This window comes from Trematomus bernacchii, unplaced genomic scaffold (genome assembly GCF_902827165.1).
Source record: "Trematomus bernacchii unplaced genomic scaffold, fTreBer1.1, whole genome shotgun sequence".
Classification (NCBI taxonomy): domain Eukaryota; kingdom Metazoa; phylum Chordata; class Actinopteri; order Perciformes; family Nototheniidae; genus Trematomus; species Trematomus bernacchii.
In genome coordinates, this window is record NW_022987803.1 from 3,827,706 (window position 1) to 3,853,222 (window position 25,517).

Genomic DNA, 25,517 nt, shown 5'->3' on the forward strand with positions numbered 1-25,517 from the left:
GAGTTCTAGGTTTACTGCCAACATAATTGTATGAATGAAAATAATAGTAACTTTATTTGTATAGCTCCTTTCAAAACCACCATGGCAAATTGTACAAAAGTACAAAAAACAGGAAAACAATCAAATACAAAATCAACCTAATGGAAAATAACCCTTAAAGGAGGGCAGTGATTTTTCTAGATTCTTCCAAAGGTTTCGGGCCTAAACTCTGGCACCTTTTCAAATCTGTCTCTATAATGACAAAAACAAGTCTTCAAATAAAACAGTAAAGAAGGATTTTGAAATATCAGTTGTAAAACAGACCGGCTGCAGGAGAGAGAAGCCATCATCCAGAGATTTGAGAGCGCTTTTATCAAATGTAATGTTTGCTGAGACATCTGTTGTGGCTTATTCCAAATGTCAGACAAAGCCAAACCGGGATGGACAAAACAGAGAGCTTAGTAAAAGCATCTTTATTGTAAACAATGAAAACAACCCAAATTTGCTGAAAAGGATTAGTGATGTGACCATGACACACAAAGTGAGGCAAGAGACTGTAACTGTAGTGCAATATCAAATCAGCATAAACCATATACTTCTCAGTGGCTGCATTTCAGTGTCTTAAGTGTCCTCTTAATGCATATTTCTGCTTTATAACAGCTTGGATCTTATTATTTTTATAGTGAGATAACCAGTCACATTTTAAACACCATCGAGCTTCAATTAAAACTGTATACTGGAATTATTTCAGGCCTTGTAGAATATGAAGGCCACTGGAACAATAAACCATATTCAAGCTGAAGGACACACTAACGCCCTTCAATACGTCTTTGATTTGCTAAGCCCAGAGTGGTACAGATAAATGAACTGAAATGTATTCATAACTTATAATGAGCTCCGTGTTGCGGGTTGTTGCCTTTCTCCTTATTTGTTCTTCCTTGGTTAAGCATTCTGTTAACCCTCCTGTCGTGTTAGGGCCAATTTGTTACCAATGTACTACTTTCATCAATCATAAATATTGTGTTTTACATGATGCTTCAACGTCTTATGATATCCTCCACAGTAGGCGCTGGAACATGTAATATTGCTGATCACCACTTTCATTGAATTCTGAGTGCTTTATTCAACTTTGTTCCCAGTCATAAATGACCTCCATATGAAATGAATGGGTAAGCCTAGATGATGTTCATCCATCAGAGAATACACACCATCAAATCAGCAACATTATCATTTTGGAATGCATTATCAGTGTGTATTATTTGTATATTCACTGCAGTTATTCATGTAAACCAGTATTCTGAGACATTGTTTACAGCGTAGAAGGGTGTTAATACATATTTGCTGAACATTCATGTTTTTTGTTTTAATGTAAGAGCAAATTTAGACCAAGTAAGGGGGTGAAACAAACATAAAAACACTGGTGCAAAAACACAGTCTTGTCATACTTTCAGACCAATAAAGAATGGTAGACTTCAGTTTTAGTACTTGTCTTATGTTCCAGCCTACACAGATTACTAGCCTGCGAATGTGCATGCATTTAAAACATTCCAATTTGAAACGCTCTGAAATCCTTCGCTACATATATACTGCATAAAACGAAAGAAATAGGAACACTTTAACCGGTACATTATCTGGCTATGCTTTTGTATTTTATAAAGTCCTCCAGTCCTCATCAAAAGCAGAATGAATAAAAACAAAAACATGCTTACACTAACTTTTATTTTGATGTTTTTTTTCTTTCAGATCCCTGTTTATTGGTCCACGGGCCGGGTCAGGTTTGTTTTGACCACGTGTGCGTCTCTCTGTCCCCTCAGGCCGGCCAGGTACACCTGAGGTCTGGGCACGCTGCTGTCCCCGTCTCTCTTGCTCTGAGTGGCAGCATCTTTGGGCGGCCAGGTCTGCGTGACGTTTTCCCGCCTCATGTGGCTCAGATCAGTCTGCATCGACCGTGTCTCTTTGGTCCGCAGATCAGCCTGGGATAATGTTACAAAATGAAATGGCCGCATTTATTTTGCATATAACATAGCTTGATTCTTAAGTATTGTGAATGTTTATTTTTCTTAACCATTGTGCCCAATAGGGCGGCGCTGCCATCTTTGGAGGATAGCGGCTATAGCAACAACATGAGGCGTCAATATCTATCAGCTCTTATCAGTCATCTTTCAACAGTTTTACAGATAAATGCTTAAAATAGAATCTTGAGACTGAGTCAGAGAAGCTTTATTTGACTAAATTAAAGTTAATTACATCTGTGTTTATGAATTAAGATAAGAATGGACCGATCACTGCTACTGATGTTTGCACCTTTCTGCCGTTTGGAGTTAGCCCCTACACCAATTAAAACATTTTCAATGTTTGAAGACCCATGTCTAATAAACAAACTGGGGGGTACAGGACCTTCAATGACAACTAGACCTTCATCCAGACAAAGGTGAGAAGCTAATGTTATGCTAACTGAATGCTAAAAAAACATTGGTTTATGAATAAATAGTCTATCGGAATATTGATATATTCTGCTAGATTTCATGTTTGAAATGATTTCCGTGTGTAGTGGTTTGTGTTACTGTAGTTCAGCAATTATTTTCAACACTTGCAGTAACAGTCAGTAGATTTCTACCACCCTCACGTTCTCCGTCTCTTGCCGATGTCGGCTACGTCTTCCTCATTACCTTTGCATGTTGGAAAATAATAAAGTTTAACCCTTGGTCCTTTTTTTGTTTGCTTGTCTTGGGATTAGCTGTCACAGAGTGCCTTCTGAACATGTTTACAAGGTTTAAAGTTTAACAGTTATGCGACATTGCTCGCTGTACAGATAAAGTCAATAAGTTGCGTTCACTCATATCCTCCAAAGATGGCCGACCTGATAACGTCACATTCCCATTCCCTGATTCATTCGTATTGTATTCTGTCTCACCAGTTTGATAGCTTTTCTTCTCAGCTCCCACTCATTCCACTCGTATGACTTGTCGATGTTTGTCTCCAATGGGTGGATGTCTGTCTGTGTGCCGCTCTCACACTTAGTGATAGGCTTCACCAATAAACTCTCTCCTGGCTGCAACTGCAAAATCACAGCAACACAATATAATCAGATAGTGGAAAAAGTGGCTGCAACATGTTTTCATGAAGTAAAAAAATCATGAAAACATGTTTTTTCTCTTGTAATAAGTAAAACAATTCTGCCAATAGAACAAGTGACAACTAGCTTGGTAAGATTTCTTGAAATACGATTGGATAATTATTAGGGCTGTCAGTCGATTAAAATATTTAATCGCGATTAATCGCATGATGTCCATAGTTAATCGCGATTAATCGCAAAATAATCGCACATTTTGTATCTGTTCTAAATGTACCTTAGAGGAATATTTTTCAAGTTTTGAATACTCTTATCCATGGGCGTCGCAGCCATTATATGAGGGTGGGACAAGTCCCCCCCACTTTTTCAAATGATTAGTTTAGACCCCCCCACTTTTACTATGTGCAAAGTCCGTGAATCGGTCTATCCACTCGCCGCACTTTGTAGAGCGCTGTGTCAGTGCTTCACTATCAAATGAAATCCATTCCACTTGCTTATTGAGAGAATGCCCAAATCAATGAAACTCCGTACCATGTTTTCACTGCTACTTTGTACCAAGGCAGATTCTCACATACAGTAGCGCGCGCATGTTCAAGGAGTGTTGTCATAGTTGGACAGCTCAGATCTGTTGTATGAAGCGATGCCGGTAGCGGAGGTAAGGCACACACACCAAATGTTCAGGAAATGGTTAATACAGCGAAAATCAAAGCTGACGATCTCTTGGTTTGATATGTTTTCTCCCCCAGACAACATGGACATAAGAACATTTTTTTCAAAGAAGAGGAAAGTAAGTCATCAGCTGGTAGCAGTTAATCAGTTAACAGTGATGGCGGTGTCTCACTTCTGGAGAGGAGTTTCGTCTTTATGTCATGATAGAGAGATACAAATACTGAATAGTTTAGAAAAGGCATCGAAATGCCAGGTTACTAGTATTTATCATGTAAACAGGGAACATGAATAACCCGATCTCTCTGTGCTCATGTAAACACCATATCCCCAATATGATCATAACCGGGATAATACTCATAAACGGCTTACTGATGTCCATGTAGAGACGCAGTCAGTGTGTTTTACTGGAGCCTCAGTTCGATAAGAGATTCTTTTCTGAGTTCTTTAACTTAGGTACTCTCTCTCAAAATGGTAATGTGCATTATGTTTTAATTATACTTCTTATCATTCAGAAGCTTTTTGTGTGTGTTTATGTTTTACTGAGTGCTTATAGGCTATTTCCATCCCAGTATGCAGTTAACTATTTATTTTCTGTGCACATTACATAGCATATTCTACCTACTGCTTGGGACTTTGAGTCTTCAAAATGTCCAATGTCACAGACTGGGATTTACTTTAGAGTCAGTTGTATTTACATTCAGTATGACTTGTTATGATTCAATGTGAAAGAGTATACTGCTCAATAAATAATGATCACTTCACCACCTCTCTTGACATCTAGGCACTTGAGAGTGAGTCAGAGGCAGAATACAGTGACAGTGGAGAGAGGTCCATTGCTGAGGTGAGTGATGAAAGGGAAATGACAGTTGAGAGTAAATTGTGATGTGGACTCTCATCCCAGGATTTTAAGGAAATCAGTGGGGATATTGAACAGGAAACATTTCAGTCAAGGGGCATCATATGACCAATATAGACAGAAGAGCAACATTTATTTGAACATTTAAGTCAATGATACCATTCCTAGGTGAACTTAACATCCGTATGGAGTCAGATCAGTCTCAATATTAATAAATGCTCACAGAAGGATTCACAAATGTATTTTGCAATTTATATATAAATGACTCTCCACAACAATATCTCTCAATGCACTCACAAATATTTATTGTTGTATATAAATGTACAAAAAATGGGCATTTAAACTGCTTTTTATTAATTCAATGACGGCTCTGAATTAATAATCAAATATGTTTCCTTTCTTTACTACTGGATGAAATTACAAAATGTACCCATCATTTTCCTCATGCTAGTATAGCCACATAAAAGTATCAAACCACCTGTTAAAATGCACCAGAATACAGGAAATCTATATTTTTTTTCGCCCCCACACCCCCCGTTAAAAATGTCCCCCCCACATTCAGGATGCTTCCTACGCACATGCTCTTATCAACATATGAGTGGACAAATATGCTTTATGCAAATGTTTGTTTATTATCATTGGAACAATGACAAATATTCTCCTGAATATTTTCAATACAACAACCTCTGAACCATGACAAATATTCTCCTGAATATTCTCAACACAACAACCTGGAACCTCTCTCTCGCTCTTACACTCTCTCCCAACCCTGTCTACTTATTTGCACTGAGCCAGTTGCTCAAACAGACAAGCCTGTTTACAGTTGTCGGCGAAATGCCGCTCCTCTGTCTTTATAACAGTCAAAGCATGAGACGTTCCCACTGTGGGTCAAAATAATGCGCTGTGATGTGCAGTCGACACGTTGGATGCGATCCGAATGATCTCAGACAGTCCCTCGTGCTCCACAATGTTAATTGTCCTGCAAGCTGTAGCCACCGCCACCTATTTAGCTATCGCTGTTGAAAGCTTGCTGCTCGTAGACGCCGTGTCACTGTCCAGGCGTCTCCCCGGCAAACTTTCAAGCGTGGTCTGCCGCAAGCGAGCGGCAGGAGCGGGGCTGTCAGCATCAGCGGTGTGCTTGGCTTGTTCTATTTCGTATATGGCTTCGCCCTCTAAGGCTATCGCTATTGGGTAATCCCCCTGCGCACCCGCGCAGCACTGAAACACTTGTAGTCCACGCCCGCCCGCAAGGTGGGCCCACCCTCGGGCTCCCTTCCGGTATAAATAGGAAGGAGGCCCGACAATCTGCTCCCTCTTTTTCTTCAGCACCCCGTTACTGAAGCACAAGAGACATTTTTATTAACAGAGTAATCATGAGCAGCAATTGTGTTTGAGATTGTCCCTCATGTGGCTCTGGATACATTATGGGTTACGACCAGCATACGATGTGCGAATCCTGTCTGGGGCCAGAGCACGCATACGCGGCTCTCAGCCAGCAGGTCGCATGCACACACTGTGCCCGTCTCCCCGCGGACGACAGGAAGCGAAGAGCGGACGCTCTCGCTGCTGCGGCCGAGGAGGACGATTGGCCCGTCCAGGCTTTCGAGCCCGTGGACGGCGGCCTCATGTCCCTGGAGCCGAGTGCCGGGCAGGTGTCGGACGACTCCTACCCCGCCTCCCTCCACGGTTCACCGTACGGTTCTCCCCTCCCTCCTCTCCCCCAGACGGGGGAGACAGAGTCGGAGCAGGGTGCCGGCTTGGCGGACGAGCACGCGGTCCCCTTCTCCGTCACCACGGCGCTGCCGGTGATAGGTGGCATCCTGGGGGAACTACCGGAGATCATATGCAGAGGTCTCCCCGTTCCCCCAGCTCAGGAGAGGTGTGCTCCGGACGATATGACCGGAGTTTTTTTGCGGGTGCAGACGGTCAGGAGTGACCCGGTCTGGCCACGCTTCCCCGCCATCAGGAGGTACCAGGAGGGGGCGGCGGCGAACCCGAGGACCCTGAAGGCTCCGGTGGCCACATTTGTTCCCCTCACCAAGGTGGAGGGGTTCACAGATGCTGGTTTCCCAGCCACCCCTTCTTTGAAGCCGAGCCTGACGGCGTTTTTTGGGGTGAGACAGGCCAACGTGATCGCCGGACGGCGCCCTACGTTGGCCTCCCCCAGGGACCAGTATGTCGCCCGCCAGGCCGACCGGGTGCACCAGTGTGCCTTTCAGGCGGCGGCGGCGGCGAACAACATCACGCTGCTCTCAAACTCGGTGGTGACGCTGGTGGAGCGGTCCACCACCTTGGCCGCTGATGAAGCGGAGAAGATCGGCAAGGCGGCCAGCACGGCGCTCACACTGTGCGCGTCCGTCGCTGTCTCCCAGGCGAGGATCGCCGCGTGGGTGATGCAGATTCAGCGCCACCTCTGGCTGCAGCAGGCGTCACTTACAGAGACGGCCAGGAAGGTGCTTCTGGACGCTCCAATCAGCCCGGACGGGCTGTTCGGACCCCAGTTCCACGCCATGGTGGAGTCCATGAAGTCTGCTGCAGAACAGGCGGACGACATCCGCCAGCACGTCAGCTGGCTCCAGCCTGCTGGGCGGCCACAGCGGCATCAACGCCCGCAGCAGCCGCAGCGTCCGACCCGGCCACAGCGGCAGGCGGAGAGACGCCCACAGCCGCGGCGTCAGAGTCCTTCAGCGGCTGCAGGGGCTCCGTCCCACGTCTCCGCTCCCCCGCCACCCCAGAGACAAAGGGGTCTTCCAGCGGTGGGTCAACGGGGAGTGAGGCACTCCCGCTCTTGGTCTGCTCCACCAGAGCCTCCGAGGAAGCAGAGACGTTTTTGACGTGTTGGGGTTGTGTGGAAAATAAAAGGAGAGTTCATTTTCCAAACTTTTTGTCTGAGTCATCAGTATCAAGTTTTCTCACCCCCCACTCTGTGTAAGAGCCTGCAGTTTTTAATCTATCGGTTAATAAACTGCAGAGTTCGCTAACTAAGCCAGCTGCCACCAATCTGTTGATTAGTAGACAGCAGGGCTCGCTGCAGAAGCTTGCTGGTTTTAACCTATCGGTTAATGAACCGCAGAGCTTGCGGCATTCCTCTGTCCGAGATACGTCTCCTCCACACATAAACCCATGAGCGCAGTTATGACGCCTCATGTGGACGTCACGACACACACCTCCACTCATCCCCTGAGCGTGTACATGCCTCATGATGAGAGCCGGAGTGAAACGCAGCGTGTGGAGGCTCCCTCACAGCCCTTTTGCCAGGCCCACCTTGGGTTGCCTCACGGGCTGCGGCGGCGAGGGCTCTGACGTGGCTCGTCGCCATGACGACCACAACACATCTCGAGCATGTGCGTCCGATCCCCATGGGTCTCCCCCACAGGAGGAGACTCCAGAGGTGATGGGTCATTCGCTGCAGAAGCCTGCTGTTTTAACCTATTGGTTTATAAACTGCATAGCTCGCGGCATTCCTCTGTCCCAGATATGCCTCCTACAGAGCACGGTCATGACGACCATTACAGCATATCACAGAGAAGCCTCTCCAACGGGGGAGTGAGATCCATCCTTGATCTGTCAGTATTCCCATGCTGACGATCAAACAGGTGCTGGAATGTGTTCACCAGGACGACTGGTTCACTTCCACCTGAAGGATGATGCATATACTTCCATACCCACCATCCCGAAACACAGGAAATTCCTGCGTTTCTCTTTTCAGGGAATATCAGACCAGACAATCGTCTGCTGTTTGGATGTTCCCTGGCTCCTCGCATTTTTGTGTAGAGAAGGCTGGAGCCACTACACAGAGAGGAGGGATGAGAATGAGGTTTTTTCTCTGGACGACCTGCTATTTGCTATAGGCTCGATCCAGCATGAGGAAGTCGCTTTACAGACGTTAGATCTCGTATCGCATCTGTCAAAGCCTGGGTTTCATAATGAATTTGGAGAAAAGCTGCCCTCTCCCCTCTCAGACATTCATTTATCTGGGAGTGGAATTAAACTCAGCCAGCAGAGCGCGGCTCTTGCGGCAGCGAGTGGAGGAACTGCAGCGAGATCTCCTCCGGCGTGTCTAAAACCCGCACAGCCCTCTCCGTGACGCAGCTGCTTGGCATTCGCATCAGCTGGTCACGCGGTGATCCCCATGGGTCTCCCCCACAGGAGGAGACTCCAGAGGTGGGTCATTCGCTGCAGAAGCCTGCTGTTTTAACCTATTGGGTTATAAACTGCATAGCTCGCGGCATTCCTCTGTCCCAGATATGCCTCCTACAGAGCACGGTCATGACGACCATTACAGCATATCACAGAGAAGCCTCTCCAACGGGGGAGTGAGACCCATCCTTGATCTGTCAGTATTCCCATGCTGACGATCAAACAGGTGCTGGAATGTGTTCACCAGGACGACTGGTTCACTTCCACCTGAAGGATGATGCATATACTTCCATACCCACCATCCCGAAACACAGGGAATTCCTGCGTTTCTCTTTTCAGGGAATATCAGACCAGACAATCGTCTGCTGTTTGGATGTTCCCTGGCTCCTCGCATTTTGTGTAGAGAAGGCTGGAGCCACTACACAGAGAGGAGGGATGAGAATGAAGTTTTTTCTCTGGACGACCTTGCTATTTGCTGGCTCGATCCAGCATGAGGAAGTCGCTTTACAGACGTTACATCTCGTATCGCATCTGTCAAAGCTCAAAGATCCCCATGGGTCTCCCCCACAGGAGGAGACTCCAGAGGTGGGTCATTCGCTGCAGAAGCCTGCTGTTTCAACCTATTGGTTTATAAACTGCATAGCTCGCTCGAGCTGTCCTCTTCCCCCCCAGACATTCATTTATCTGCGAGTGGAATAAAACTCAGCAACAGAGTGCGGCTCTCGCTGCAGCGAGTGGAGGAACTGACAGCTCCCTATCCAGCGTGTCACATCCCACAGCGTGGTGACAGCCCTCTCCGTGATACAGCTGCTCAGCATGACGTCAGCTGATCACGTGGGGATTCCCCGGGGTCTCCCCCACAGGAGGGGTCTCCAGAGGTGGTTCATTCGCCCACGCACCGACCCCGTGCGTCAGGGGTAAATGTGCTGGAGCTGTTCTCCGGGTTGGGAAGTATTCCAGCACTTCGCCCCGTTGCTGTACAATCAAACATGTGTTGATTCGCCCAGCCAACAGGCCACGGCAGCCTACCTCAATCGCCAGGGAGGACAGCCGTTTATGCTAAACCGGCTTCATGCCTAAGGCTAAGGTCATCACAAACTTTTTTAGGTCAAGAGTGATCACCCTGGCTGGCTTCTTTCCCCCTCCTCAAAGCCAGAGGAATGTTTCCTCCTCCACGGCTTTGCACGGAGGAATGTCAGTGGAAGAAATTTGCACTGCTGCTTCTTGGTCTTCTCCCTGTTCATTTATTCAATTTTATTTGAGGGATGTCTCCCATTCCTCTCTGACACACCCTGTGCTGAGTGTCCTGTCAGAGTGAGTGACGTCAGGGATCCAGCTGTGCGCCTCTCTCCTGCCTCGGCACACGGAGAGTGGCCTGTATTTCCCTCTTATGAGAGGGACGTCCCCCTTTTTTCCCCTGACACATTTCGTACGGAATGTCTTGTCAGAGTGTGTGATGTTGGGGACCCAGCTGTGTGCTCTCCTGCCTGTCTGCACGCAGAGAGCTGCTATTCCCCCTCCTTCTGTCACTGGGCAAAGTGTGACTTTCGTCTCTACTTTCTCACAGCGGACGGGTATGTATTATTCCCAGCCTTCGTCCTCTCATGGTAAATATTCATGTTATGATATATTCCAGGGACTGTGATGCGCCATTCGCTTGGCGCAATAGGCATGGGTTATTATCTGAGCAGGTGTGGTTGTGCTTCTTGTACCGGGGCGACCCAGTGGGGCGCAGACTACATCTTGCTTCGCCCTTAACCCAATAGCAATAGCCTTAGAGGGCGAAGCCATATACGAAATAGAACTGAAGTTACCTACTGTAACTCCAGCTTCTATGAGTATTGGCGTAGCCCTCTAAGTTCTGGGCCCCACGAATAGCTGAAGAAAAGTTCTTTTGTGTGGGAGCAGATTGTCGGGCCTCCTTCCTATTTATACCGGAAGGGAGCCCGAGGGTGGGGCCCACCTTGCGGGCGGGCGTGGACTACAAGTGTTTCAGTGCTGCGCGGGTGCGCAGGGGATTACCCAATAGCGATAGCCTTAGAGGGCTACGCCAATACTCATAGAAGCTGGAGTTACAGTAGGTAACTTCAGCTCTTTTTGTATCCATATCTCTCGCTAGAATCTCCCACCATCCAACTAACAACAACAACAACAACAACGTCAAGCCTTTGGGCTCTGAAACTACGGGGCGGGCCGAGGACAAATACACATGCGTTAATCGCACGTTAAAATAATTAGTGGCGTTAAAAAATAATTGCATTAATGCGTTAACGTGACAGCCCTAATATGTATATAAATCAGATCTTGCAATTACCTGGGGAAACTTATTTTGAACTATATTTGACCAGAATCAGGAAATGTCGTTACAAAATTAGCCAGAAATGCAGTGTTCTGCCATATGATGTTAGTTGGTGGATTTCCAATAAAAATGTGGTTTTTTAAATCAAGTAAGATTTATTTTTGAAACAAGGTGATCCATCTTTTACAAATACCACAGCAGCTTAAAAACCTTTTGACATCTAAAACAAGACCCTATATCTCACTGCAATGTTACTTCTTACATTATTATGTCTGATATCAGGTGTAAAGACATATTCTGACTAGAAATGAGACAAATATACTTGGCAATATGTCACATATGTACATAAACAGAATAAATGAGTGTGTGCATTGAGAGTGCTTGAAGGCTGCTGACCTCTGAGTAAGGACTGACGCAGGAGAACTGTCGGTGGAGTTGGAGGAGCTGGATGAGTTCAGGGGAGAGCTTGGCTTTCTCTGCTACCTCTGCAATGAAGTCCCCCGGACTGGAGGCAAATCTTAATGCTGCTTCTTTGGAGCTAAACACATAGAGCTTCTCCTTGTGATTAAAGATTCCGATGTGTGGGTAACCTGCAACAGAGGAGTCAATGATGAGACACAGGCTTCAAGAACAGACAGTTACATAAACGGTGCGTAACCCTTCAAAGATAAGATGGGGGTGCTGAGGGGGGCTGCAGCACCCCCATCTGCGAGGCTCCACTAGCACCCGCACCCCCAAACGCGGCGCACCTACAGTGTAAGCGCGCCACAGTTTCGCCGCTGGTAGCTCTACTAGCACCCCCAAACCCTTCATAACACACAAGGGGATGGGTAATAACCAGAAAAGCATGACATGGGACCTTTAAAATAAAAAGCTGTTAAAAAACACAAAAACTGCAGGGGCAGGCAAAGTTAAACAAAAATAAAAATAACAACCAAAAAAACTAGGAACATGACAAAAACAGACATTTTAACAATCAGGTCCACTTCATGTAAACATTGGCCAGATGTGCGAAAGTGTGAAAGTAGGCAAAGTTAGAATTGTTCTTTTGCGTCTAAAATCACATCTTGAGTTAAAGCGAATGCAACACAATGAATGCCGTGGAGAGACTGGACAACATCCATATATTCCTTACACACTGGTGTATCATGAGAACAGTACCTGGGAGTAGCAGCCCGTCTCTGGTCACTAGAGAGTAGCCACAGACTCCGTTATACTGCAGCGGCAGCTCATCAAAGCTGGCTGTGGTTTCAGGCAGGAGCCACTCCTGTGTGTTCATCTCAGCTGGGACTATACGCTCATCTGGAATACACAAGATAAGATAAGATAAGATAAGATAAGATAAGATAAGATAAGATAAGATAAGATAAGATAAGATAAGATGGACCTTTATTGATGCCTGTAGGGAAATTCAGTAGTTAAAGCAGCAACAGAGTAAGAGTGAAATACAGGACAGTACAGATAAGAGTTCACATAAGGATCATATAATTAAAAATAAAAATGATACAAGTAATTGTTAAAACAAGATATAACAACAACAAAGGAAAATAACAAGGAAAACAAATGCATTTAAGATCAGCACTAACTTAAACATGGTTCAGAGATGTTTGTCTCTCAGGTTTGTAAGAATATTTCATACATATTTCATATTATAATAAGTGCATAATAGTATCAGTACAGAACAACTGATAGTGGGGGCAGTGATATTCAAAGTAATAAATAACTGAAGGAAGTTGTGTAAATCTAGTGATTTGGACACACTTTGAGCACATTATTTCCTGTTTGCATCACACTGCATCATAGACAAGATGTCCTGTTATTTTTTAGGATGTACTATTACAATTCTCTGTCTGTGTTATGTTCCTTGTTCATCATCATTAATATACTTTTTATGACAAATTAAGTGTTTACACTGTGTTCAGATCTTCATCTTCAGTTTAAATGTTAAATACTTATCCTAATAACAATTTCATTCAGTTTTCTTCACACAAATGAATGAGATATTACAATTCTTCTAATCCAAAAGGCCTCACGACAACCTGTCAACGTTTTAGGGGCCTCTAGTGGGAGCAGGAACCATAGTTTGGGAACCAGAGCCTTAGAGGCAGGTATACTATAACTGTTATTTACCTGCCGACTCAGCCATTCTCTGTTGGTCTGTCTTCACCTCTGCCGCCTCCAGCAGGCCGTCCACACATGCCTCAGAGAAGATCTTGGCCTGAGAGGCAGTGAAGGGCTGCAGGCTGAGCAGGATGCTCCTGAGGATGTTCAGCAGCTGAGCCTCATCCTGCAGCGCAGACCACAGCTCTGACAGGGACTTAAAGCGCGGCTGGAAGACATGAGCAAGGACAGAAATGGGTAAGACATAATATAACAAGACGTGACAGAAAATTACATTAGATATACTTTATTGATCCAAAAGTGGGAAATGGTTTTGTTACAGCAGAATGTTAACAAGGCGTGGGTTTAAAATATGATCAAATATCTACAGAATGAACAATATAAAACATAATATCAACTTTCTGCTAAAACAAAATAAGTTAGAGAGGCTCTATTGTGCTTTTGGGGGTTTCCCTCTCCTGTAGTGTGTTCTATTGTGTGTAAATGGTCTGCAAAGCCCCCCCCCCCCGTGCCTGAAACAGCTCCATTTGACTCTTTTGTTTACTTCTGTAACAGAGTGACATCCCTATGCAACAGTAGCGCTTCTATTGGCTAGCGCTTCAACACATTGTACGTGATATGTTAAGGGGCGGGACATTTCTAAGCGGTTGACCAATCACAACAGAGCCGGCCAGCTAACCAATCAGAGCAGACTGGGCTCTGGTTTCAGACAGAGGGTGAAAAGAGGTACTGCAGCACATGTCCATACATTTTATGAACATTTTTCCACTTTAAGTTATTTGAAGTGTTAAGTTTCAAGACCAAGACACTTACAAAAACATTTGCAGTGGGTACAGCTGTCTTTGCCTGTATGGTTTCTTTCAGCAGCTTCATTTGTGACGAGAGTGCAGTCTGCAGCATTTCTACATGCTTGGCACATAAACATGCATCAGCCTGTTGGTAAAGGGAAACAATTGATTTGTTTACTATACATGCTACTCCGAGATGTAACAAATTACTTCTTTTACTTAATAAGCTGCAAAAAATGGCTGTTCATCATATTCATTGACAGAATAATTGTAATGAATGTAAGCTCGATAAATTAAAATGCCACATTGATACAAAGCGTTTTTTAATGTTTTCTCACCAGTAACATTTTGAGAAAGACTTCATGCTGCCGGACGTTGTAGAGAGCCTGTTTGAGCAGGACGGCGGGGGGGTCACATTCTGCAGGCTGACTGTCAGACTCCTTCTCCAGCACGGAGGTGTATCTCCACGCCAGAGTCTGTGACACACTCAGCTCCTTTTCTATGCTCTTACTGGTGACTGGAAGAGCTTCATTAAGAATGGAAGGCACTGAGGAGAGAAAGAAAAGGAGGTACTATAATTACCAAACGCAGTATTGACATAGCAGAGAAAATAACCTAGACTGATGACACAAAATAAAAAGCTAACTTATTCTTGATGAAACATAACACTTCTATGGTCTGGATTCCAAAAATCGTAGACAACTAAAGGATGAGGTATGGACCTTTCTGATTCACTTAAGATGTGTTCATTTGGTAAGATCTTTTGAATCAACACTTGGGGCTCAGATTTGAACTTCGTCCTTCAACATGTCAAAGTGACTACTTGTATATATATTTGTACTGCTTTTCATATACTCATTCACTGTCATATACTCATCTGTTTTAATATACCAGACTGCTATTTCTATGTATTAATCAATGTGCATTTTTTTTTTTGTGTGTATGTATATATACATATATGTATATATTTTTATATATTTTAATCTTTGGGACGCTGAGAAGAGGCATTTCGGTCTTCTTGTTTAATTATTGATAAATAAGTTGATTTTGACTTTGAAGAGTCCTTTGGGCAAGATACTTGCGTGGGCCCTCACCTCGCAGAGGGGCCCTCACCTCGCGGAGGGGCCTCACCTCGCGGAGGGGCCTCACTTCGCGGAGGGGACCTCATCTTGCGGAGGGGGCCTCACCTCGCGGAGGGGACCTCATCTTGCGGAGGGGGCCTCACCTCGCAGAGGGGGCCTCACCTCGCGGAGGGGGCCTCACCTTGCGGAGGGAGGCTCATCTGATGCGCAAATGCGGCGCAATTAAGCGTGCCACAGTTTCGCCGCAGCAAGGCTCCGGTGCTCCCAGTTCACGCGCGGGCTCCACTAGCACCCCCACCCCCCCCCCCCCTGAATAACATTGTCGGTGATAACAGGTATTTTTGTGTGTAGCATGGTGTACTATACTCAGTTCCTGGAGGTCAGTCTCCTCGCCTCCCTTCTTGCTGGCTTTGTTGAACAGTCTGATCCCTGTGACGATCATGGTGAGCTCTCTGAGCTGCTGCTCCTTGTCTCTCTTCAGGAGGACGATGAAGGCTCCCAGCTCAGTCTGAGGGAAGACGCTCTGCAAGGCGGCTGGAACACAACACTCAGAGTCAGGATACACTCAAATCAGCCTGAAAAGCTGGCAAGTCACCTTTTGTCAAATATTCAACATTTAAACACGAGCATGCCATTTATTGTTTACAAGGCAACGCTTGATTATAAAGCTGAGAGCAACTCAAAGTGCGTACTGATAACAGCTCGTATCAGTGGGGTGAGAGAGGATGGTCTGAGTGTGTGGGTTGCAGGGCGGCGGCGGCTTTGAAAAGTCGGCTGTGATTCCTATGTCTACTTACAGTATTTTGCTTGTGTATGTCATTTAATGCTACTCATTGCCTATTGGTGGGTTTATTTCTTTCTTTTTTGTCTAATTATGTTTTTGTTTGTTTTGTAAGGGAGCTGTATGTATGTTCTTTCACGTGGTACAGTATGTTTGTGTGTTGTACCATGTTGTTCTGTGTTTCTGCCTTTTGATCACAAAAAATCAAAGTCATTAAAACTAGCTGCACCTTTACCAGTTTTGATAACACTTAAATGATCAATCATTATAATCAGAACATATCATATTATTCTGAAATGGACCAATCTGCACAATAAGTTCTTTACTTTTGGTACTTTAAGTATATTTTGATACTAATACTTCTTAACTATTATTTGAGTAACATTTTGAATGCAGGACCTTTACTCGTAACAAAGTATTCCTACACTCTGGTACTTCTACTTTTACTCAAGTACAAGATCTGAGTACTTCTCCCTCCTCTGGTTAATCGACTGAAACATCGTTTGTTAATTCTTTTTTAAGTGGCACCGCCCTTTAGCCTGCATTCCAGCAAGGTGTTACGCTGTCACTGCACTTTAACTGCCAATAGTTCCCCAGAAACTGAAAAGACTTTGGGAAGTGAAACCTGTAGCCTCTTTCAGGGCGGTGTCATCTGTAGGTGAGCCCATGCCGGAGCGCAGCTGGATGTACGTGATGATTTTACAATACAAGGCGTCAAATTCCTCTCGTGTTTTCACTCTGCTGTCAGTGATCTCTCTGCTCACTGAGCTCAGCCTGGACTCCAGCACCCGGTGGATCTCCTCTAGAAACTCTCCTGCACAAACACAAGTACCTGCTTAGTCCGGGGGTTCATCTTTAAGAGTTAAGAATAAAGAAATCTAATTATTTCCAAGCTAAAGCCATTCGGGGAAAAAAACATTTGTTATACGTATGCTCCCCTTAGGCAGATCTTTCTACAGTCAGAAGCCTGTCCACAGCTTATTGATGAAGACATTTCTATAAACCAAACATGACCAAATAAAGGCGTCTATCAAACATTCAGTGTCTGCAACCTAAGCATAAATCAAATCTGAGCTGTACCTGGAACAATACACTGAATGTAATGATCATGTTTAAGCTATGTGCTTGTAATACCTGTTCAAAATATAAAAGTCTTGACCGATTATAAATAAAAATAAATGTGGTTTTGACATCTAGACAGTTCTTTACAGAGTGCATCACTTCAAAGGAAATATGCTTAGGTATAAAGTGAGGCAGCAGGATTTACATCAGGGTGATTTGGTCATATTTAGATTTTTGATTTCAGCATGGTTCAACCAACCTGCATACAGAAGTGAAAAACATATAATGCTCTTCACGCTTACAAACGAGTGGTAGAATTAACCGAAGATCTATCAGCAGCAACCATTTTGATAATAAATGTATTGTTTAAGTCATTTATTAAAGACAAAGATAAATATTATCTCTGTTTGCTGTTTTATTGGGATTTGTAATGTTGGTTGGGCATTTCTCCCTCATTTCAGATATAGACTAATCAAACAAATAATCCCAAAAATGAATTGATCATTATCATTACTTTTTAAAAGGATCAACCCATGCACCAGAAACTCAATTCATAATGACAAAGATGGCATCAGTTTGTAATGTCGTGGGTAACACTTACGCCGGGAGGTGTAATTCATGTCGAAGAACACTTGCATTTTGATTGTGTCTAGGGACGGGCTGCACTCTTCCATCAGTTTACCCAGACACAGCTGCAGGATATATTGCAGATGAATATTAGAAACACATGAAAGTATGTTGAAACGGTTGCTTCCAGCCCTGAGAACAGCATCATGTTCTACCTGGCAGTGTGGAGACGGCTGGTAAACACTTCACTTGTTCACATTGTTCTCTTGTCTTACATAATAACACTATGAAAAAACATCTTATTGATATATATTTTCTCTTGGAGACGTAAGGTCAGATGACATAGCTTTTATGTGAGTATATTGTGATACTCAGATCACAGGTAACTAGTCATTGTAACAGAATACATGTTTAAAGTGACCCTCCCAACCATGTTACCAACTCAAATGGGGCTGTCGGAGTTAAGTCCAGTTTAGTATCTCACCTCTTCCAGTTTCTGGACATCTTGTTTGGTCAGTGTTCGATCGACATTGAAACCATTCCTTGGGTCCAGCACAACAGCTTTCACCTCAAAGAAGAAGAAAAGAACGTTTTCAGTTTGGAGTAAAGAGTCACCTATGGGCCAGGCTAGGATAAAGAGGAGCGTTTAAAGACATTATATCCTTACAGGCAGTTGTGAAAAGTACATTTACTCAAATACTTTACTTAAGTACATTTTTGAAGTACTTTCAGAGTTTCCCCTAGGTTTACTGCTTGGGGGGGGGGTAAAATATATTTCTATTACTCCACTACATTTAATTTAAAAACGTTAGCTACCTTTCAGAACTTTTACATAATGCATCTCTAAAAGAATCCACAAGCGGACTAACTGTGTAAGGTACGAATTTGTAAAACTATCCTAAATATTTAAAAAAGTCAATATTTTTTTGTTATAGAACTTTGTTTGTCTACAAGAGTAAAATGCTACTTGACGCGACAACATTATCTCATAGTCATAAACAATATATATACCCATATATATATATAGATATATAGACAGACAGGGACGAGCAGGAAAGACTTGGCCCTCTGTGGGCCCAGAGTAAGACGCATGTCTTAATGTTGTTTTTATTTTAAGTGGAGCCATGAAAAATGAGAATTGCCTCAGGAATGCAAGCTTTGTTTCTATGAGCATGGTCAAGTGGAGACCACATCCATAAAACTAGTCAAGATGACTCTACAGCCCGTGCCGACTGGAGTCAATGAGGTACTTTTCCCAGTACATCGACTACAAAGTCTTTGAAGATCTGGAAAGATTAAATCTGTAGTAATAGATTTATTTATTTTCTTCTCAAGAGAGTACCAGAATGTGTATTTTATGTTAGTGTACATTAGTATTTCAAAAAATCTCCTGGGGGAGAATCCCCCCAGACCCCCCTGCAGGGGTTGGGTTTTCAGCATGTCAACTCTTTCACCTGTGGGGAAATTGCAGGATTGGCTCCAGGTCGCCCTTTTTATTTACTACAAGACAAATGTGCCTTTTTATTTCATACAGTTCAATTTGGATTGAGACAGGGAAATAATCTAAACCTCACGCGTGGCGTTTCACTGTCAAGGGTGTATGTAATTACATTGCAAATACTGACTTGAGCCCCACCACTGTATGGGTTAGCCCTACCATAGATTACCCAACAAAAATACTCTGGAGCCGCTACTGACGTTACTGCTTACAATGTGTAAGTAAGTACTAACTTAAGGTACTAAAGCATTAACATACAGCAGGCGTTGGCTGACGTCACTGGTAAAGCTAACTCTCGGTAGCTAACTTGACTAGCATGTAAGTAAACACTTTACTGACCATGAAAGCCACCAGAGTGTCCGACACCGCGTGCCCTCTCGCGGCACACTGCTGCACTATCTCACGGATAATGTTTTTAATCACGCTCTCTGCGTGAGCCCCAGACATTCTGACCGACAGAAAGTTATTTCACTACCCTAGTTTTAATGTGTGCTGATACAGCTAACGCGGCATCAAAAGCTGCCTGTTGATAACTGGTTGCCATGGTAACATTGCGTGCACACGTCTATGCGTGCACACTGAGGGATGTGATCTCTAGCTGTGTCCCAGTTCAATACAAACTAGTTCAAATCTGAATAAGTGGTTGAATGTTTGTCCTTTTTTTCAGTTTCAGACAGTTTTCTGAACAAATCTAGCAATTTTTCAACATCAGTGCTCTGGGAAATTCAGATTCTTAACTTTTTTCATTGATCAATTGACCCAAATAAAGGCATTCAAATCCATCCTTGATATATGATGCACCGACATGACAATATCTTAACAGATTACAAAATGAAAATGGGTGTTTTTAAAAGGGCATGAACACAAACTGTGTTTGACACAAAATAAAAAGGAATTTCTAAACAGGAGCTACAACGAACAGGTTTATAATCTACACATGGAAATGCTTTTTAACTGTAGAAAGAACAAATACCGTACCTACCCCACCTTTAAGTAAAGAAAGTCACATTTACATTAAATCTTCATGTCGTTTTTGGATAAAACTGGTTTAATTTGATTATTTGAATAGAAAATGATACAGTAACAGGGTTGAAATTAGAGTAACAGGGTTGCATAAGGGTTGAATGGCTACATTACTTAACATACACAAGTGCATGTTTTAGCTTTTTGGGCATGGACTATTTGATTTTTTATATGTGGGACATGAAATGTCCTCCAATTTTGGAATGACCTGAATGGGTATATACCCAGTCTTCCTGAAAGAACTTGCGCTGAGCTTCATAGAGAAAGATGGAGGCTCTCAGCAGACCTATAGAAACAACAACAGGTCTGATAAACAAAGACTGATAATATTTGTACTACTTTTTTGCCCTTTTTATATTGTATGTTTGATTCACCTGGTTTTTAATAAGATGAGTAATTGTTAGATTGCTGTTGTTAGTAATTATTGTGTTTTGTTTTAGGGCACTCATATCCAACAGGGAAGATCCAGGTCATGGGAGACCTTTTCCAGTTCACCCTCGATGTGAGTGGATTTTCTCCAGAAGATGTTGTCATCACAACTTCGAACAACCGGATAAAGGTGGAAGCGGAGAAGGTGAGCCACACAGTCGGCCTAGCTAGGTAAATAACAGACCTGTTCATGTGTCCACTAAACAGTTGTTTGATATATGTAAGGTCATTCAAGTATTTTGTATTGCACTGTAGATTGTTCTTTTAAGGCTTAATACATGCTGATCAAGATTAATTCAAAAATAATAAAGTTAAAATAATGGCTTTAATGCAATGGATTACTGGAAATGGGCTACAGAACATCTCCAAATTTTAAATCCTTTTTGTTTGGCCATGTACATTTGAAATAGGAAAATAATGTTAATACATTTCAATTTAGAAGCATAAGCCTCTCATACTTAAGAGATATGATTAAAGAAATGTGTAAAATTAAACAATGGTTTGAGTACAACTCATTAATTTCTGTCCTCATTCTCTCTGCAGCTGGGAGAAGATGGTGCAGTGACTGCAGTCACACACACTTTCTGCCATCGATGCAAACTGCCATTGAGTGTGGACCCCAGATATCTGTGACCATGAGCATGGAGAGCAGCGGGGCCCTGACTGTCAGAGCTCACAGACTGTTTTCATCTCCTCCCTGTGTTTAACGTCTCAACGCTGGAGTTTAGTGAACTCTGGTGGTGGACGAGAAGTACTACTGAACATATTAAAGATCCCTAATACTCAGAGGTGGGGACTCGAGTCACATGACTTGACTCGAGTCAGACTCGAGTCGCATATTTTTTGACTTGAGACTTGCTTGACTAACATTGATAAAAGACTTGACTTGACTTTGACTTGGTATTCATGACTTGAGACTTGACTTAAGCTTGAGACAGATGACTTGAAAGGACTTGACTGTTTAAAATTAAATATTTGCGTTTGTTTTTGTAGTGAGATATTACGTTTAGTTTTTTCGAAAAATGTGATTGGGTGATTATAGCGCCGTGTGTGCGCGCAAACCTGGCAACCCACTAGACCGCAGGAGTGTCAGTTAACATGGCAGCGGCTAGCGTTACTCCACAAATAGTCAAGTTTGGATTCAAGGATTATGTTGTCGATGATGCTAATAAGAAGAGAACAGCGGTATGCAGGGTCTGCAGCATAAAGATCAGTGACACGACCACCACAACATCCAACTTCATTCGTCACTACAAAAACAAACCCAGAGAAAGGTAAGTTAATGTGTTGTGTTAGCTAGAAAGCTAACGTTAAGTTTAAGTTACGTTAGACTTGGTTTCAAATCGATTAAGCATTACAAAGAGAAGACAAAACAGTAAATGAACACTAGAACCGCCAAGGGATTCATTTGTACTAACCCCGATACTGACGGGCTGTCAGGAGAGGGAGAGAGAGAGAGGAAAAGAGATGCCTCGTTTATTTCCCCTGTGTTATTATCAGAAGTTACTGTAAACTTTTGAATAATGTAGTTCATCTACTTTTAGTAGTTTGTTTAAATGTTTTAATTATGTTGTTTTTGTTTGTAGAAGTGCATAATTCCTTGATTTATTGTAAAATGAATCTGAACTTTTTGATCTGTTATGATGATAAACTGAAGCAATTTCAAAATTAACCCAATGAACTGAGTTTTAAATCCTAGCTATATTGTCTGCAGTTCTAGGGTTAATATTAATCTAATATGATTGTCATCGGTCTAAATTAGATTTCAAATGATTAACTGTGTATGTAATGAAGATCATAGTGTGGGTTAAATCCATTTTCATAACCACTGTCTTTTAACTGATTTAAATGCGGAAACTGGGCTTATTCATCAGAATTTCGTATGACTTGACTTGACTTGACTTGACCTGAGCAATGACTTGACTTGACTTGCTTGACTCTCACCACAGTGACTTGGGACTTGCTTGATACTTGTAGGTCAAGACTTGAGACTTGCTCATGACTTGCACATGTAGGACTTACTCCCACCTCTGCTAATACTGGTCAATGCACTCAATTATAAAAAAAGAGTGATTTTCAATGATACTCTTAAGCGATACAACCATGTAGGTCAAACATGTCAATGACGGTTGAAATAAATGCGCACAACATTTGTTAATTGTATCAACATGTCTGCTGCAAAACAACCTTATTAATCCCAAATTGGGAAATTTAAAAATGTTCCCAATTTAGGATTAATTAAGTATATATTATTTTATCTTAACTATCTATCTCATCCTATGTTTAAATTATTAACCAAAAAAAGTAATACAAAGTCAGTCTATATAGTTGATATGACCAAAAAAAGGCAAAACATAAAAGAAATAAAGATTTATGAAAAGGGTCTTGATCAACATTTTTACATCAACATCTTTCAGGGGAAAAAAACAAAAATATGAATGAAAAATGTTGCCAACAACTTTATCAAATTTATAATTAAAACACAACTGTCTAATTTTTTTTGTTGAGTTTTTGTCATGGTTTTTGTAGAAACCCGAACACTAAATGACGAATATTCAAAAAGTCTTGCCAGCATTTCTTGGTGTGTAAACATGTAAAAACTGTGTTGATAAAAAAAACTTTATTTAATGTTTCATGCAGCGTAACATTTATTAATTATCCTTTAAGGTCTGCAAAAACGTTATGAGGTTAACCTTAAGCATACTCAAAAGCAGTGCCTGCTTTGTTTAAGGCACGACTCTTTATTTTGTATTTATGTTAGTGGCAGATAAAGCCCAAAGACACGATTTATCGAAGCACCTAAAGGAGACATCCTAAACTACATGGGGAACGGAAGTGACGTCAAGCGGTTGTCAAGGGATGTTTTAGTTTACGGAAGTTCTAATTGATTGGCTGCACTTTAAGATTAAAACATGTTGTTTTGTCGGCTCTACTTGCAAGTTTTAAAGCACTTCGTTGTGAGAAAAGACTGTTTACATTTCTTTGATAGCATCTCCGGTTTCACGAGTTGTCTTGTTCCGCTACAGTTCGTCCTTTCTGGATGATAAACTGAACATAGCAATGTGATGCTAACTCTAGCAGCAGCAGCAACAACATGGCACACGTTTCTCCTTCCTCCGGATCAATCATTGTGGCAGACTGGCATTGGTGTAAAGACAGCAAAGAATATTTCAGCAAAATACTGCACAAGAAGAGGCGCAAAAACTTCGGTAGGACAAATAAACTTTAGCATTTTAGTTGAAATCTGTTTTGTTTTTTTAAAGCAGCATGCCATTTGTGTAACCAGCGTTTGATTATACAACACAAGGAATTATTTCTACAGTACATTTTTGTGACCAAGAAAATACATGCTGTCTGACATGTTACAGACATAACCAGATACAATCATTATCATTTCATACTAAACAAATGAGGTGTACAATCTAACAAAGTGGCTGGCAGATACAGTTGCCTTCTCTTTTTTAAATCTACACTGGCTACCAAAATAAGGTGTCCATGAAGTGTTAATAATACAATGCAACAACAAAGTACACATTAATGTTTGAATTACCGGGCAAGCAGAAGGAAAAAAGAATAAAACACTTCAAAAAGGATGTTACAAGACACACTAAAAAGTGCTGAAGTGTAGCCTACTATTTTATTTGGCATATGAACTTTATCACTCAAAACCAGAAGACAAAACGTACATGCTGTCCTGTGGAATTATACAAAAAGTGACACACCAATTCAACAGTGAAAGTAAACAAATGGACATAAACCTGCAACATAACACAATTATTGATCCATGTATGTACGTATAATAAATACACTTTAAAAGTAGGAATATCAGTATCTTACAAATGTAAGTATTTAGATGTTTCTTTTATAAATGATTTTACAGGCCTGTTGGAGTCTCCGGTGATGCCCCCACATGTAGCCGTGGACACCGTTCACTATAAAATCTTCCTCTCCGGCAAGAGTGGAGTGGGGAAGGCTGCTCTGCTCTGGCTGCACGTCTTGCAGGCTTGAATATTCCTAACATGCACTATGAAACCACAGGTAGACCCAGATCAATGAGAGTCAGTTCTTTTTAAAGAATAATTTACACATGTAAAGGGTTGATCAGGTGAGACCACACATTTTATTTTATTTATGTTCAAGGTATTGAGACAACGGTGGTGTACAGGCCGGTAAAACTAAGAGAGTGTTTTTCTTCCGTCTGCAGCTGTGGGACTGTGGGGAGAATGCCTTGCGTAGATTCGACCATCTGCTGCCAGTGTGTTGGTGATATAGTGTGTTTGCACACTACGCTCACATTATTCTATAATGGACTAAACATACATTCCTGATGTCTTCTGTCAGACGTTATGTTAAATCACACTTTCCTGTCTCCAGGCCTGTAAGGAGCAGGTGGACGCCGTCCTCTTCCTGTTCTCCTTCACTGACAGGACCTCCTTTGATGATCTGTCAAACCAAATCGCTAAATGGTTGGCACCAAGTATCCTCTAACATTCTTTAACAAAATATGAATGTTATGAAAGTTAATCTGAATACTTACTCTATAACTGCTATGGCCTTAATGTCTTCTTCAGATTTGACCTTTTCATGCACTGTGACGTGGCAGAGAGAGATGTGAGGAACTTCCAGGAGACGTGGAGCGTACCAGTGCTGCGTGTGGGGGGGGGGGAGGTCAGTGACGGACTGTCACAGCTAGAGTGTAGGAAATCTTGAAATTTGCCTTCATATTTTTTTTTTAAACTGCCATAATTCCCAAACCCTACATTCCTGAGACATAATTTTTCATGACAAACGTAGGAAAACATCTCGTAGCTTGAAAAATGACAAATAATTAAGCAAAATAATTAAACAAAATGCCTCTTGAGGGCATGAAGTGACAAAAACGTTCAACATGTCTCCATTAAAGCCCATTGTAATTTCAGGCTGATATTTCCTCACAGCAGCAGCCGCACACCTTTAGCTAAACTGCCAAAAAGGCCACATTATTAACCCGAAAGTACACAAACATTACACTTCAGATACTCAACTTCCTTGACATGCTTCACGTTTTGAAATTTCACAGATATCTGTTACTGTTCTTCCACAAAACGTTCACATGTAAGAGGTTTATCTCTCATTCAGAACAATGGAAACCTATGATCTCTACAGAGCTC

At 42.6% G+C, this 25,517-nt stretch overlaps 1 protein-coding gene and 2 pseudogenes across 1 annotated transcript; 2 read left to right on the plus strand and 1 right to left on the minus strand.

Moving 5' to 3' along the window:
• Positions 1-932: 932 nt before the first annotated feature.
• cfap206 (cilia and flagella associated protein 206) lies at positions 933-19,362 on the minus strand. Its single transcript, XM_034150661.1, has 12 exons — positions 19,255-19,362; positions 17,902-17,985; positions 17,452-17,542; positions 16,414-16,602; positions 15,374-15,541; positions 14,264-14,472; positions 13,951-14,070; positions 13,147-13,345; positions 12,178-12,318; positions 11,413-11,606; positions 2,894-3,037; positions 933-1,952 (listed from the first exon to the last, which is right to left on the minus strand). The coding sequence occupies exons 1-12, from the start codon at positions 19,360-19,362 to the stop codon at positions 1,731-1,733; spliced, it is 1,869 nt and encodes a 622-aa protein (XP_034006552.1). The 3' UTR covers positions 933-1,730.
• Positions 19,363-20,205: 843 nt separating this feature from the next.
• LOC117498592 lies at positions 20,206-21,074 on the plus strand (annotated as a pseudogene).
• Positions 21,075-23,461: 2,387 nt separating this feature from the next.
• On the plus strand, positions 23,462-24,855 carry LOC117498594 (annotated as a pseudogene).
• Positions 24,856-25,517: the final 662 nt, after the last annotated feature.

Bases quoted from the DNA above. Each gene is read 5' to 3' on its own strand.
- cfap206 (XM_034150661.1), bottom strand. From the start codon at position 19,362: ATGTCTGGGGCTCACGCAGAGAGCGTGATTAAAAACATTATCCGTGAG. The intron at 17,543-17,901 runs GTGAGATACTAA...TATATCCTGCAG, and splicing joins ATGTCCAGAAACTGGAAGAG to CTGTGTCTGGGTAAACTGAT. The intron at 12,319-13,146 runs GTAAATAACAGT...TGTGTATTCCAG, and splicing joins GAGAATGGCTGAGTCGGCAG to ATGAGCGTATAGTCCCAGCT.